This window comes from Calliopsis andreniformis, chromosome 2 (assembly GCF_051401765.1).
Source record: "Calliopsis andreniformis isolate RMS-2024a chromosome 2, iyCalAndr_principal, whole genome shotgun sequence".
Classification (NCBI taxonomy): domain Eukaryota; kingdom Metazoa; phylum Arthropoda; class Insecta; order Hymenoptera; family Andrenidae; genus Calliopsis; species Calliopsis andreniformis.
In genome coordinates this window covers 4,954,943-4,967,397 of record NC_135063.1, presented here as the reverse complement: position 1 = coordinate 4,967,397, position 12,455 = coordinate 4,954,943, and the positions used below count along the sequence as shown (strand labels likewise).

Below are 12,455 nucleotides of genomic sequence, written 5' to 3'. Positions count from 1 at the left end.
CCCTCGCGCGCGAGCGCGTTATGCCCGATCATTACGTATGCTAATATTTACATTTTGATTGCACGGCTTAATCGAAGTGACGCCATGCGGTAATATAGCCGGCGCCATGGCGCTAAACCGTGGCGCCCGACCTCTCCTCTCTCACTCTTCCTCTCCCTTTCTGGCTCTCACGACCACCAACTTCTCGATACGCTCTTTCCAACGCTTCCACCCGCCACCCCCTCCAACTCTCCTACCCCATCCGACGTTCCTTTATCGTTGGTCATTTTTATCTCTCATTGCGCTTTTTTCACGCTGCCCCTCCGACTAATTAGATCTCTCCCACGAGTCGTTACTCCGCCGCTTATCTGGCGTGCCGTCGTGTCCCACAATGACACGGATGGTTCTTTCATGGGCTTGTTGGGTCGTTGACAAGTGCCCGAAATTGAAATGTATATGTAGAATCGTAGTTTCCTTCTACTATTTTTTAGTTTTTTTTACTGCTTAGTATTATTGTCAGGATTATTTGAACGTTATTTCTGTATGCAGCTTCGAGAATTACGTTCTTCATAATATATGACACGCGTAATATCAGTGACTGGTGCGTCGTACTCTGAATGTTTACGCAAGAAAATGATAATACCGTTCGATTTCTAATCTTCGTAAGCGGTCGCAGTGCGCACGCATAATTGAATATTGATCAGCTCGCGTGAGAATTCGTTATCAGATAATCCCGTGTTTTGCGAAACGCTGACACGCGGGGCAGACTCTGGGCACGACAGTTATCGGGGGGAAAAAACTGTAGATCCAGTAGAAGTGACAGTGGGACGATTAGTCATTCGAGTAGATCGTGAGAATTAATATAGAACGAAGGGAAGAATGCGTAATGAAACGGAGTGGCGAGCGTGTACTTCGATCGGCGTGGCTTCCACGGGGACGATAAAGAAATCTCGCGCGCCCCGAATGGAAGTAGAAAGTGCGGCGGACAATGACAGCGGGACTTGTCCGCTGGTAATAAATGCGAGTTCGCTAATTGATTCTAAGTAACCAATAAATTGCGCTGCCTGCGTTGGTAAAAGTGTTGCATGGTGGACAATATGTATGCGTACGACCGTGGTATCGTTTCTCAGCCGATTTATTTTGTTTCTCTGTTAACGAACGCGCGAGCGAGAACGATGCGTTTGCGCGGATCAACGAACGCGTGAATTTGTTGTTATCTTATGAAATCAAATTTTTAACAACTTTTCCTGGTAGACTACTAGCAATATATCGATTAATCGAAGTCGTATCACACAGAATAATAATGTATTACACCTTGTACCGATTACAGTACATGGGGTACAGTACATATAAATCCATACGAACGTAGTACTACGTGCAACTGAAATATATGAGAAACGTAGCACTATGTGGAATTCAAATTTACAAATACGTAGTACGAATTCAAATTTATAAAAATATAGTACTACATTTTACTCGCATTCACAAGAACGTATCACTGCGTGTTGTTCACTAGAACGTGCTGTCTAAATTTATAAGAACGTATACTACATGGTATAGACAAGAATGTAGTACTACGTACAGTAGATAAGAACGTAGTACTACGTATAATGGGTAAGAACGAAGTCCTACGTACAATAGACAAGAACGTAGTACTATATGCTGTTTACAAAAACGTATTAATATGCGTTACAGATAACAACGCAGTATGTACTTACTACGTAGAGTCTATGTTCATAATAACATAGTAAGTATCTACTGCATAATTTTTGAATTCATAAAAGCGTAGTCGTGCCTGATTCCTAAATTCCTGAGAACGTAATAACACGTGATTTTTTTTTAATGCCTGAAAGCACAGTATTACATGATACTTGAATTCTTGAGAACACAGTACCACGTCTCCAAATTCGCAGATAGATACGTAACACCGATTTATCAAAAATCTAGACACGTACTACTACGTAATTAGGGTATTCAACATAAACAATGTAATTTAATCTAAAAGGAGTATGTTACGCGTGACTGTTTCTTTTTCGTCGCGTCACTGATTGCAATGCGATTTCGTCAGAAGAATTCGTAATGCATGCCCTCGACCGCGTTGCAGAAAAATACATAAAAGGTGGTTACAGTTTCCTTATTTGTGAACAAACTGCAGGATTCTTGGCGCCTGGCGCATGCCCGTGGATTAGATTTTCTACAAATCCTTCGATTAACTTCACAACTCCGTCGTCGATCTCCCTCGTGCATGCGCGATAACGTTGCCCCGCAACCGATTATTATTCTATTATTATAATAATATTCATCGAATCGCGAGCGCAATTTTCTCGAGACAACATCGTTTTTGCGTTAACCTATCGGGATAATTTTATCGGGGCAGTATGTATCAAGGGGATCCATTATAGCAAAAAAGCAATCGTAGAGCATTCGTCTTGCTTAATATCGCTTCAGGTTTTATCGCTGTGTCCTCGATGGATCGACCCCAGCTGGCGTATGGTTTACAATTAAAATTAATTTCCAGAAGTGTATCATATTTCACGTGTGCCGATCTGATAAATGTACAGCGTGCACGCAATGACCCGGAGAATGCATATTTCACAAAAGCAACCTGAACAATTTGGTACCGTGGCGAATTTATCGACTGACCGTTAAACAGTCTCGCCTACCGTGCAGGTATGTAACACGCGCAAAAACACGGCGTACGTGGCGTTTTGCTTAACTAGGAGCACCGTGTTCGCGAGACCAGTGCTAAATCCACGGCCTTCATTTTTCACAGCTCCTTGTAATTCCACTTTAAAAGCCGAAGGGAATGGGCGCAAGCATTCCGACCATTTCGTTTGCTCTATCCGCATTCTATGGCGATTAACGGCGATACAGAAGTCTGTGTAGCGAAGACAGAGCGATAAGTTAGCTCGCGATGAGAAGGAAGACAAGCAATAAAGAAGTTACGCGAGCGTGTTGAGATTGTAGTCCGAATCGTTTACCATAGTGAAAGTTGTAATTAAAGGTACATGTAAAAGATTACTGTTGCGTTAAAGGATACTTAACTTGTTTATAAAATAAGTAAATTGCATATTTTTAAGATCAAACTTTATAGGTAGGTATACACTGTTTCTTCGGTAAAAGCTCCTCATACTGGTGAGTTTATAGCAAAGGAATATTGTAACTTGTAACATTGAACTAACAAGAGTAGAAGTATGTTGTGAGTTTCAGTAAAATTAGGGTAACCAGATTCCGGGATAAAATGTCTTCCAGTGATGTCATAGAGTAGAAGAATGAGAAACTTTACGGTATCTGGTCATATGTTCTACTCTATGACGTCATTGGAAGACATTTTGTTCCGACATCTGGCTACCATGAGTACAAGTACGTGACCAGTCATCTCGAAAAATCATAAAGGATATATTTCAGATTCCATTAACTCCAGCAGTTGTCATCTGCGAGAAAAAATATACATCACCGTGGACAACGAGACAACCGTTGCACTAGCCACGTGACGGGAAGACGAAGTGACTGTTACAACGGCACTAAATCAATATTTTATAGCCAATCTTGAGCAAAGAATGCGATAAAAAGCTTATTGTAGTCACGACGTCCTTGTTACTAATTGCAAGAATGCAAGAGGAGGTTCTTGCGTGAAAAAGGGCACGCAGAAATGCGAAATATACATTGCAATATGATTTCATTATGCAGAGAACTTTTTCTCGTCCCTTAAAAAAGTAATGCGCAACTCGTGGCGAGACAAAACAGGGGAACCTAAGTCAACAACTCGGGGGAGCAAAAAGTCTCGCAAGAAGCTCGTGGTTAAAAGGGAGACGGAAACCGACAAGAGTTTCTTGTTGCACGACACGCTCGCGAGAGTCCGCGTGCGGTGATCCGTTAATCCGTTAATAAGGGCATCGAGGCGATAGTAAAAATAAAGGTGGACGTCGATAGCGCTCCGTCCACGATTACGTGACATTGCAAATATGATTATCGAGTCGATCGGTAGACGGAGACGATCGAGGAAGCCCCGCGGAAGCGGCGGGAGAGGGAGAGAGGGTCCCGTGGAAGTGGATAAAGAGAAAGACACGGCCAAAGAGGCGGTGATCGTTGATAAATGATTTATGCAAGCCACTTGACTCTTATTAATGCCTCCAGTCTCGATACGTTGCGTCTATATCCTGTCGCGATGCTCGCCAGCCACGATCGTTTCAAGTTTGCTGGTGGTAGCGAGTCTTTATCATTCATCCTCGTACGTTTCTTATTTCTATCTTCACATCTATCCTGGTGTAAGAATCAATTTTCTTTTTTTTGTTTAGAATTGATATGAAACTTATAAGGAGAGAGAGAAAAACTGAAATGCAGTTAAAGGGGTTACACTTTTCCAGAACCACTACTCTAGTCAATTAAGAGGATATTCCTACATTTGGAATAGTTTTAGGAATATTTGAGAAAATTTAAGCAAGTAACATTTTAGAAGTTTCTATGTAAGTTTTTAACTGGTTTTTTTAGAAACTTTTCGTATATGTACTTTTCAATGGAAGTACCTTAACCTGTTCAAACGCTCAAACCCTTAGCGAATTCCTGCGGTTCAACTGATTAAGTGGACAATACCTATAAAGAGTTGAATTTTCGTGACTAGGAACGATATTTGGTACGACCCACGGCTCTAACAAATGAAAAAGATAAACGTTTTCTGTAAAAGGAGTTTTCATGGCCGCAATGGGAGACCCGAGGCACAACATCCCATGACATCAACCTGCTTATCGCTTAGATATTGTCACGTTTAGCAACGACACATGTCCTATTCTCCTGCGATATTTCTCAGAGGTGTAATTTCTGTGGTTATAAGGCAAAATGACCTATGTCATATTTTCAGAAAATTCGAGTTAAATTCTTAATTGACATCTAGAATACAGAATCTATATATATTTTCAGAAATAAAAAGGGGCATTAAAAGAATTTTTTCACCCAAAAATAAGGGTTCAAGAAGATGCAAGTTCATGAAACAGTATTGAAACTGAAAACTTTAAACGTGAATATCTCGAAAACAGAAACATATGACTTAGGTCGTTTTGCCTTACAACCACAGATTTGATCCTCGCATTTTCTTTAAACAACTGACCTCAAAAGTATATAGCCAAGTGGGTACGGAATAAAAGATGGAGGGTACTTACTGAAATCCCCTGGACAGGATTTACAGCAACGACCAGGAAGAAGAACAGGCTCCTTGCACGTCAGCTTCGGACACTCATTTTTGATGTTACGGCACTGGACTCTCGCCACTATTCGTCGCTTCTTTTGCACCTAGAAAGAAATAAGGATATGTTAGCAATACATTACGACTACAATATCTACGCGACTGATGGATATAACTCTAAAAGTCCCTAATGTTTCTTGCTCATAATTCTAAATACAAGACTTTTCGAGTAAATAAAAATACATTTTTTTCTGCTAAATTTTTCATGAAAATTACGTAAATTCGACAACTTTCTCCATATCACACTATTTTATTGAAAAGCTAACAAAGTTTCCTAGCTCACACGTTACATGTTTATTTACGCATCGCTGACGATCAGTTGGCAACGTTTATATAGGCAACACGCATAAACCTATCGGCAATTGGTAGATGTTATTGATCACAAAGGGCTCGTTTATCACGGTGAATGGTGCCATTATCCGCGGCGCGATTTACAATTCCCAGCCGTGATATAAATTATTGTTTAACGTCTCTGTCGCTCGACCACTTTCTAGATGGCCAATGGGAGGAAAAGAACTCTCGGGGAAACGTGACCGATTCCGAACCATGGTCAATGGTGGCACGTTACCACGTGGCTGTTCCGCGGTCTGAGCCGCGAATTAAATCGATTCATATCCCGTGGCACCATCGATCGCCACTTTCTACCATAGATCTGCCCGTTTTCTGGCTCAACTATGTCTCCGTCTGTACGTCTTACTTACGGTCGACCGTGTCGTTCTTTACGATACATTCACGGTTCGACGGTACCATTCGATCTGGGGACCATAAACACTTGTCTACGAGGGTTTCTCTCGGCCTGCTGGTTTTTGTGGAATCGATAACCATCCATTCAGGTGCTTGTAAAGTGTTTAACTAGCAACGATCGTGCTTTAATACTTGGGCAAAGAAAATGGCAATTGAAGGATTGAAGTTCATTGACCCTTTCCCTATGAACGATACATGTAATATATTACATATTGACAAAAAGTTTCGAATCATTTTCTAGATGAGGAAAAATGAAGATTATTTTGTTGAATGTGTAATCCCTGTGTTAGTAGTCGGTTATAATTTATTGCATTATTTAGATACTAGGAAGCTGTTATGTACTTTAGGATATAGTATAACTTGAACGAGAATTATCAGCTAATTCCAATCTTCCGGTTGATAGTTTATACATGATTAGTGATCATAAAAGTTAAGAAATCTGAAGATGTTTTCGCTATAAATTATTGTTCGTATTTATCCTCATATCTAAAAATAGTTGAAGTACTCTGAGATATCAAAGCTATTAATAAAAATGTCTATCGATTGTATCTTATTCTTAAATTGAAAAAGAAAATCAATATTTTTTCTCGTTTCGTCATTATTATCTTCTTTGTTGTTTCTTTTTCTCAGCAAAGACGTTTCAATTTATCTTTCACAAGTGCATTTTCGAAGTTCTGGGGATCGGTTATCAAAGGGGCAATTAAACGTGTTAATATTTTATCTGACATCGTTCTTTACGATCCGTGTTATCGTTATCTCGCCCCGAGGTTTCTAGACCGTTTAAAAGTCCACGGTGCACCGGTATCTCAACGTCTCGCGGAAACTTATCGGAAGTCCTCGAGGAGTGCGTCGCCCGACACCTGCGACTATCTCTGAACGATAAGAATTGCACCTACTCGATTAAGGTGTCACACACACCTGAAGGCTCGTGTACCACTCCTGGAAATCACTCCCGAACAGGATCTTGCTGGTTGAAAAAATCTACTTATTGAAGTGTTTAAAGTTCAAATGTTATCCTCTTTTTACACACACTTTTTCACACACTTTTACCTGAATCTAAAAATATATTTTTTCCTTAAGAGTTCTAAATGCGCGTAACCCTTTAAGTTAGCATTCTGCACTCACTATCACCCGAACAACGACCCCTCGGAACTCCAAATTTACTCCTGGCGCCTCTGGGTTCTCGTTTACTCGTAATTCGAAGTTTAACGTCTGCGCCAGCCGATTCTCAACGTCCCCTCTTTTTTCCCCCCTTTTTCCCTCGCTACTCGAATCAACATCGAACGCGTCGTTTCGCGTTTCAGGAATGCTGTGCACCTCTATAAAACCCTGAACTTAATTTCTGCTCTCGACCCACTGTAACAGGACCCCATACCCCCTCCCTCTTCCAACGTCTACGATTTCGTGCCTTTTTCTTTGGTCGGCGAACGCGCCGCGAAAAGAATCCCCCGAGATTGGCTTTTCACACCCAGAGATAGCTATGCAGGCGCCGCGAATCTGCTCTAAACTTGGATGTTTATCGACCTGGTCGCAGACGCGTGTCCTGCAGACGATTCTGCACCGCTTTGACTCCGGTACTATGTTGATTCAATTCGTTTTTACGAGGAAAAGGAAAGTTGAAATTTCAAAGTGATTTTTAGGTTAACTTTCTTCAGCAGAATCGGACATTTACGATATTTTTAGGATGTATGCATCAGAGTTAATTTATACAAAATGAAAATAGGTATATAAATTGACTAGTTGACCGATTAGTTGGTACACCACTATCACAAGATAAATGAAGAAATTGTAAATTAATTAAAGACTATATCTACAGTTGTAAGACAATACAACATAAGCTATACATTCCTATTTTCGAAATAACTAATATTCAAAGTTTAGAACATTAATTCTAAATTAAGTAAAAGCTACTTTAATTCAACCTGCTTTCTTAAAAAACAAACTGCATCTTCTACACCTTCAATGACGTCAAATGTGACTTATGTTACTTTGCCTTATAAGCCATAAGTATAATATCATCTTTTATGCTAATTTCGACGATGTTACAATGCCTGCTCGAATATTTCATTATAATTTGTATTACAAGTATAATTTGTTAGTTTAACATAAAGAATTAATACACGTGATTTTTTTCACACAGCACGGAGTAAAATCCTTTTTTTTTATAGTGATATACCTGTGAACCCACACGAGACACCCCACGCGCGGTTTGACATCAACTTCCGGTCTCATGGTGCGAACATTCCCCTCTTCTATCATTATTTCTACAACAGTGTCAAAATAATGAATGGCCAGGCCGGGCAGAAAATCGTGGGCGGATGAATCACGCCAACACACACGGCTCTTGAATAGCGGCACGCTTTTTGATCGAGACGATCGTCCAGCGTGATTTTAGCTTCGCTGGAACGCTCGCCTCGTTCCCATGACATACACTTGCTCGAGTGTCTTGCATAAATAGCAGCTTTAACCTCTTAACGTTCAGATTTTTTCCAAATTTATCGTCCAAAAATTGCAATTTTTATTTTATAGATCTATATGCTGTGGATATTGTAACGTGTCAAGATGTTTATACTTTAAACAAGCAATAACTCGGTAATAAAAAAATCGCATACCACAACTTATGTGAAGGTTTTTGGTAAATGCGTGATTTCAATCTTTAAATACTTGGTCGTTTAGATTGCAAGACAAATTTTTAAGGAAACTGGAGACGTGCTAATTTTTAATCTTTTTTCTTCTTTTAAGAAAAATTATCTTCACTTTCCCATCTGCTTTTTAGTGTAAAAACATTCGTGGAAATTTAGCTTAAGAATGAAGGTAGAGAATTTGCCCTTTAAAATGGTTCCAGGAAGGTTAGTGTACTACTTCTGTTCACGAAGTAACAGTAATTTAAAAATCGATAGTATACAAGACCTCGATTAACCTCAACACTATCATCAAAACTAAAACGTTTCTTTAGTGACTAATCCCTTAATTTTTTACTCAAGGTCTAAGCTTCAGCCAAAATGCCAACGTACTCTTATCGCTACTAAATAGAAAATCTAAAATCTGCTTACCAAGTTACACCGATTAAATCCTACTATATTTTAAAGTTTCGAGAGCTGCCTGCTACTCTACTCCCATACCACATAAATGACACTGGGAACGAAGGAACAGAGAAAAAGATGAGGAAACTCGGAATCTCTCGCATGGTGTATCGAGCTCCTAGGGAAATTCACGCCTAATGCTATATTGGTCAACGTTCATACCATAGAAACAGGAGAGGTATGGAGAGTGGCTCGGTAAGCTGGTGAGCTTATGTTGGGCAGCGATGACTTTCAGTAAAGAAAACGACGTCACGTGTGATTCACGCGACGTGTCTGCGACGAAGCCCGCGACCTATCAATAGCTCCTCATGTACACTGAAGAGGGACTGTCATTCCACCGAGAACTAAAAATAGAGTTCGCGCGTCCGTCCATAAGCCGCAGCTCCGTCGAGCAGTCCCGTACCACGGTTTCTCTCGCATCGTCATCCTTCTTTCTTTCTCTCCTTCCTTCTACAGCTGTCTACGTCTACCTGTTTTACCCTTTTTCGTGTGCCTTCGGTACACTACATATTTGTTACCCATCGAATTGTTTCTCGGGCGTCCATAACCTACAGCTCGGTTGATAATAATATTCGATGACTATTCTATACGAAACTACGCGAGAAATTCTATATTTTCGGTGACTCGTGAATTTATTTACAAAGACTTATAAAAAATGAAAAATGGATAAGGGTTCAAGGTAATTTATAGGAGGAAATCCTACGTTGACTATTGTAGTGAGTATTGTGACACTGGGAACGGAGGAACAGGGATGCAGGAAAAGACGGAGAAACGTGGAAGCAAAGAAATAACCTAGCGTGATATTGTAGGCAAACACGTAAGAACGGTGGCCAGTCAAGGACACAGCATCTGAAGATTGGCTAAATTAAACTCCATTAGAGCAGTCGCGACCGTTTTGACCGCACGATAAATGGATGCACGACAGAATCCCTTACTACGGTAGAGAATATTAATTGAACCACGCGACAGGGGCTTCGAATCGTTTTATGATTGACCTCGAGTTTATTTCCACATTCTTAACCCCCAATTAAACGCTCGCGGGTCGTGTTATTAACCTGATGTCCGCCATCCCCGTCTCCCCTTTCTAAGTTTATGACTCAGCCGAAGCGACTTTCGCATCCCACGAAACGATTTTTCTTGACCTCATCGTTAACACTATCGATAGATGATATAACAGGCATTCCAGCTAAATCACATGCTGTGCTGCGACACGATATAACCATCGAATTCATGTAACATAAAATCAAATGACTGTATCGCTATGTCAGGAAGCTGTTTTAAGTCAAATATTTGTACTTTTTAATTCTACTTACATGGAGTAAGCTTTTCATGCATAAATTTTAGCTGTCATTCATGATTTTACATAATGGATTTTTTGAGTAAATTCTAATTATCGTACAAGGTATTCGACAACAGATGTCAAAAATTTTAAAAGGTGATTCTAAATGTCTAAATAGGACGAAAATCAAGAATGATGAAATTGCGTTTAACGCTTCGTTTCGGAGTTATTAATTATTGTAAAAACGCCTAAAATTCGCGTGAAATGTGTCTGCTTAGGACTTGCTCTATTCTACTAAGTTCGCTGTGTCTGACCTGACTAATGCACGCCAGCAGTAGAATAAATCTCAAGTCAGACATCTAACGCGCATTCTAGAGATTTTGCAACAATTCCTAATTCTAAAAGAAAGCCCCAAACGCAATTTCGTCTATCCTTATTTGCCTCTTATTTTAGCACGAAGAATCATCCCTTAAAATATCTGATGCAATAATGATGAAGTAATTAAACAATTATGCAAATAGAAATTTTCTATTTTAATTTTTCTCCAGAATTTCTTTTTTTCAATTTGAGGTAATTTTCTCACGATGTGATACGTATTTCTTATAGAGTAGAAAAATGTTACAAATAACTGAATGTCATGAGCCCCAGTTCAAATTAAGTGATACAAGTAAAGCTCTTTCGATTCCGCTCGAACAGAAGTTGCAGCGTGAAATTTCCAAGAATCCAATTCGAGTTTACTCGTTTCGTACACCCTGCAGGCTATTCGCGGGAAAAAGCGAGGGATCGGTGAATGGCGCGAAGAATGAACAGATATCGCGTGGGAGGTGTCGGTGGGCCTTGTATAATGAGATGGGTATCTTTAATAGTCAGACTGGGTACAAGGCGGTCGACAAGTCGTGGGTATCAAAAACCCTCTGGTATCTACTTAATATCGATGTCCTCCTCTCGCTTGAACATCCAGCGCGCATCGATGAGAACGAAATCTCCTGTTGGATCTTTATTTCACGCCGCTTTTGTTCCCGCCGCAAATAAAAACAGCTTCGTCCGATAAGGATCTAAATTCGGTTTTTTGTTAATTGAACTTTCGGCGTGAATCACGCCCCCAGAAGAACGTTAAAAGGAAAATCCAGGCAGAAGACTCTTGTTTTAAAACTCGAGTTTTTTGTATGAGGAATATTCGATTACAATTTAACTACTGAAAAACTGTAATAGGTATGTAGTTTCTACACTTCGAAGTATGTTGAATTTAAAAAGAATGTTAGGACTTCGTGTCTGATTGAGAAAGTCCGGAAAGAGAATTACTAAATGGAGCTAATTGAGTTCGAGCCATACTTTTATCCTTGCAAAATCGTGTTCATTAGTAGAGGGTCTATTATTACATGACCATATGAACGTGATCTCTTATTATCTCTACTAGTACATGATCGTATATAGAACAGAATTTTTTTAACTTGCAATACTAAACACTTCACTGAACATTATAATTAAGAATACAAGCATTCAACCTGAAGCATATTACACAAAAAACTATATCTCTTAATCAACAATCACACTAACTGTTCCATACTGTAAAAAGTTCAAACCTTTTTCCCTTCTAGATTGTTTACTAACTTAAATGCTTTTATAAAATATTGTCATTGAAAGTAATAAATAACGTCATGGTACTAAAGGCACTGAAGCTAAGTATGAATTGTATACTTTTTTATATATAATTACGGAGGAAATTATAGGTCATAAATGGTTGGAAAGATCAATTCTCGTGAGACAGAAAGCGTGAAATGGTAAGAATATCGATGACGATTGACTGGGGGACGTGACAGTACACGATGACGTTATTATTGGGCCGCATATGGGACAAAAAACAAAGCGTTGTCTGCTCCGTGCACGTACGTGCGGAATGCAAATGACGATTACAACGTGCGATCGAACAGGAATTCGAACGATCTCGGGCCGTTAGGGCGCGAAATGTATTGCATTCGATTTCCTTGTTCGATATCGGTCCCGTTGCCGTGCAATATGCATTTACACAACAATGTATTTCCTTTTCCTATTTTATGTAATGGTAAAAGTGTGACTAAAATGACGAAAAAAGATAAAAGACTGAGGGTACATTTACTTTCACTACTTTTTA

General features: G+C 39.7%; 1 protein-coding gene across 1 annotated transcript in view; it reads right to left on the bottom strand.

Moving 5' to 3' along the window:
• Sog (chordin short gastrulation) overlaps window positions 1-12,455 on the bottom strand; it is a 77,790-nt gene that overhangs the window by 14,265 nt on the left and 51,070 nt on the right. The window contains exon 3 of the mRNA XM_076390203.1: window positions 5,136-5,265. Within this exon, the coding sequence (XP_076246318.1) occupies window positions 5,136-5,265 (130 nt within the window). The remainder of the gene's footprint in view (window positions 1-5,135; window positions 5,266-12,455) is intronic.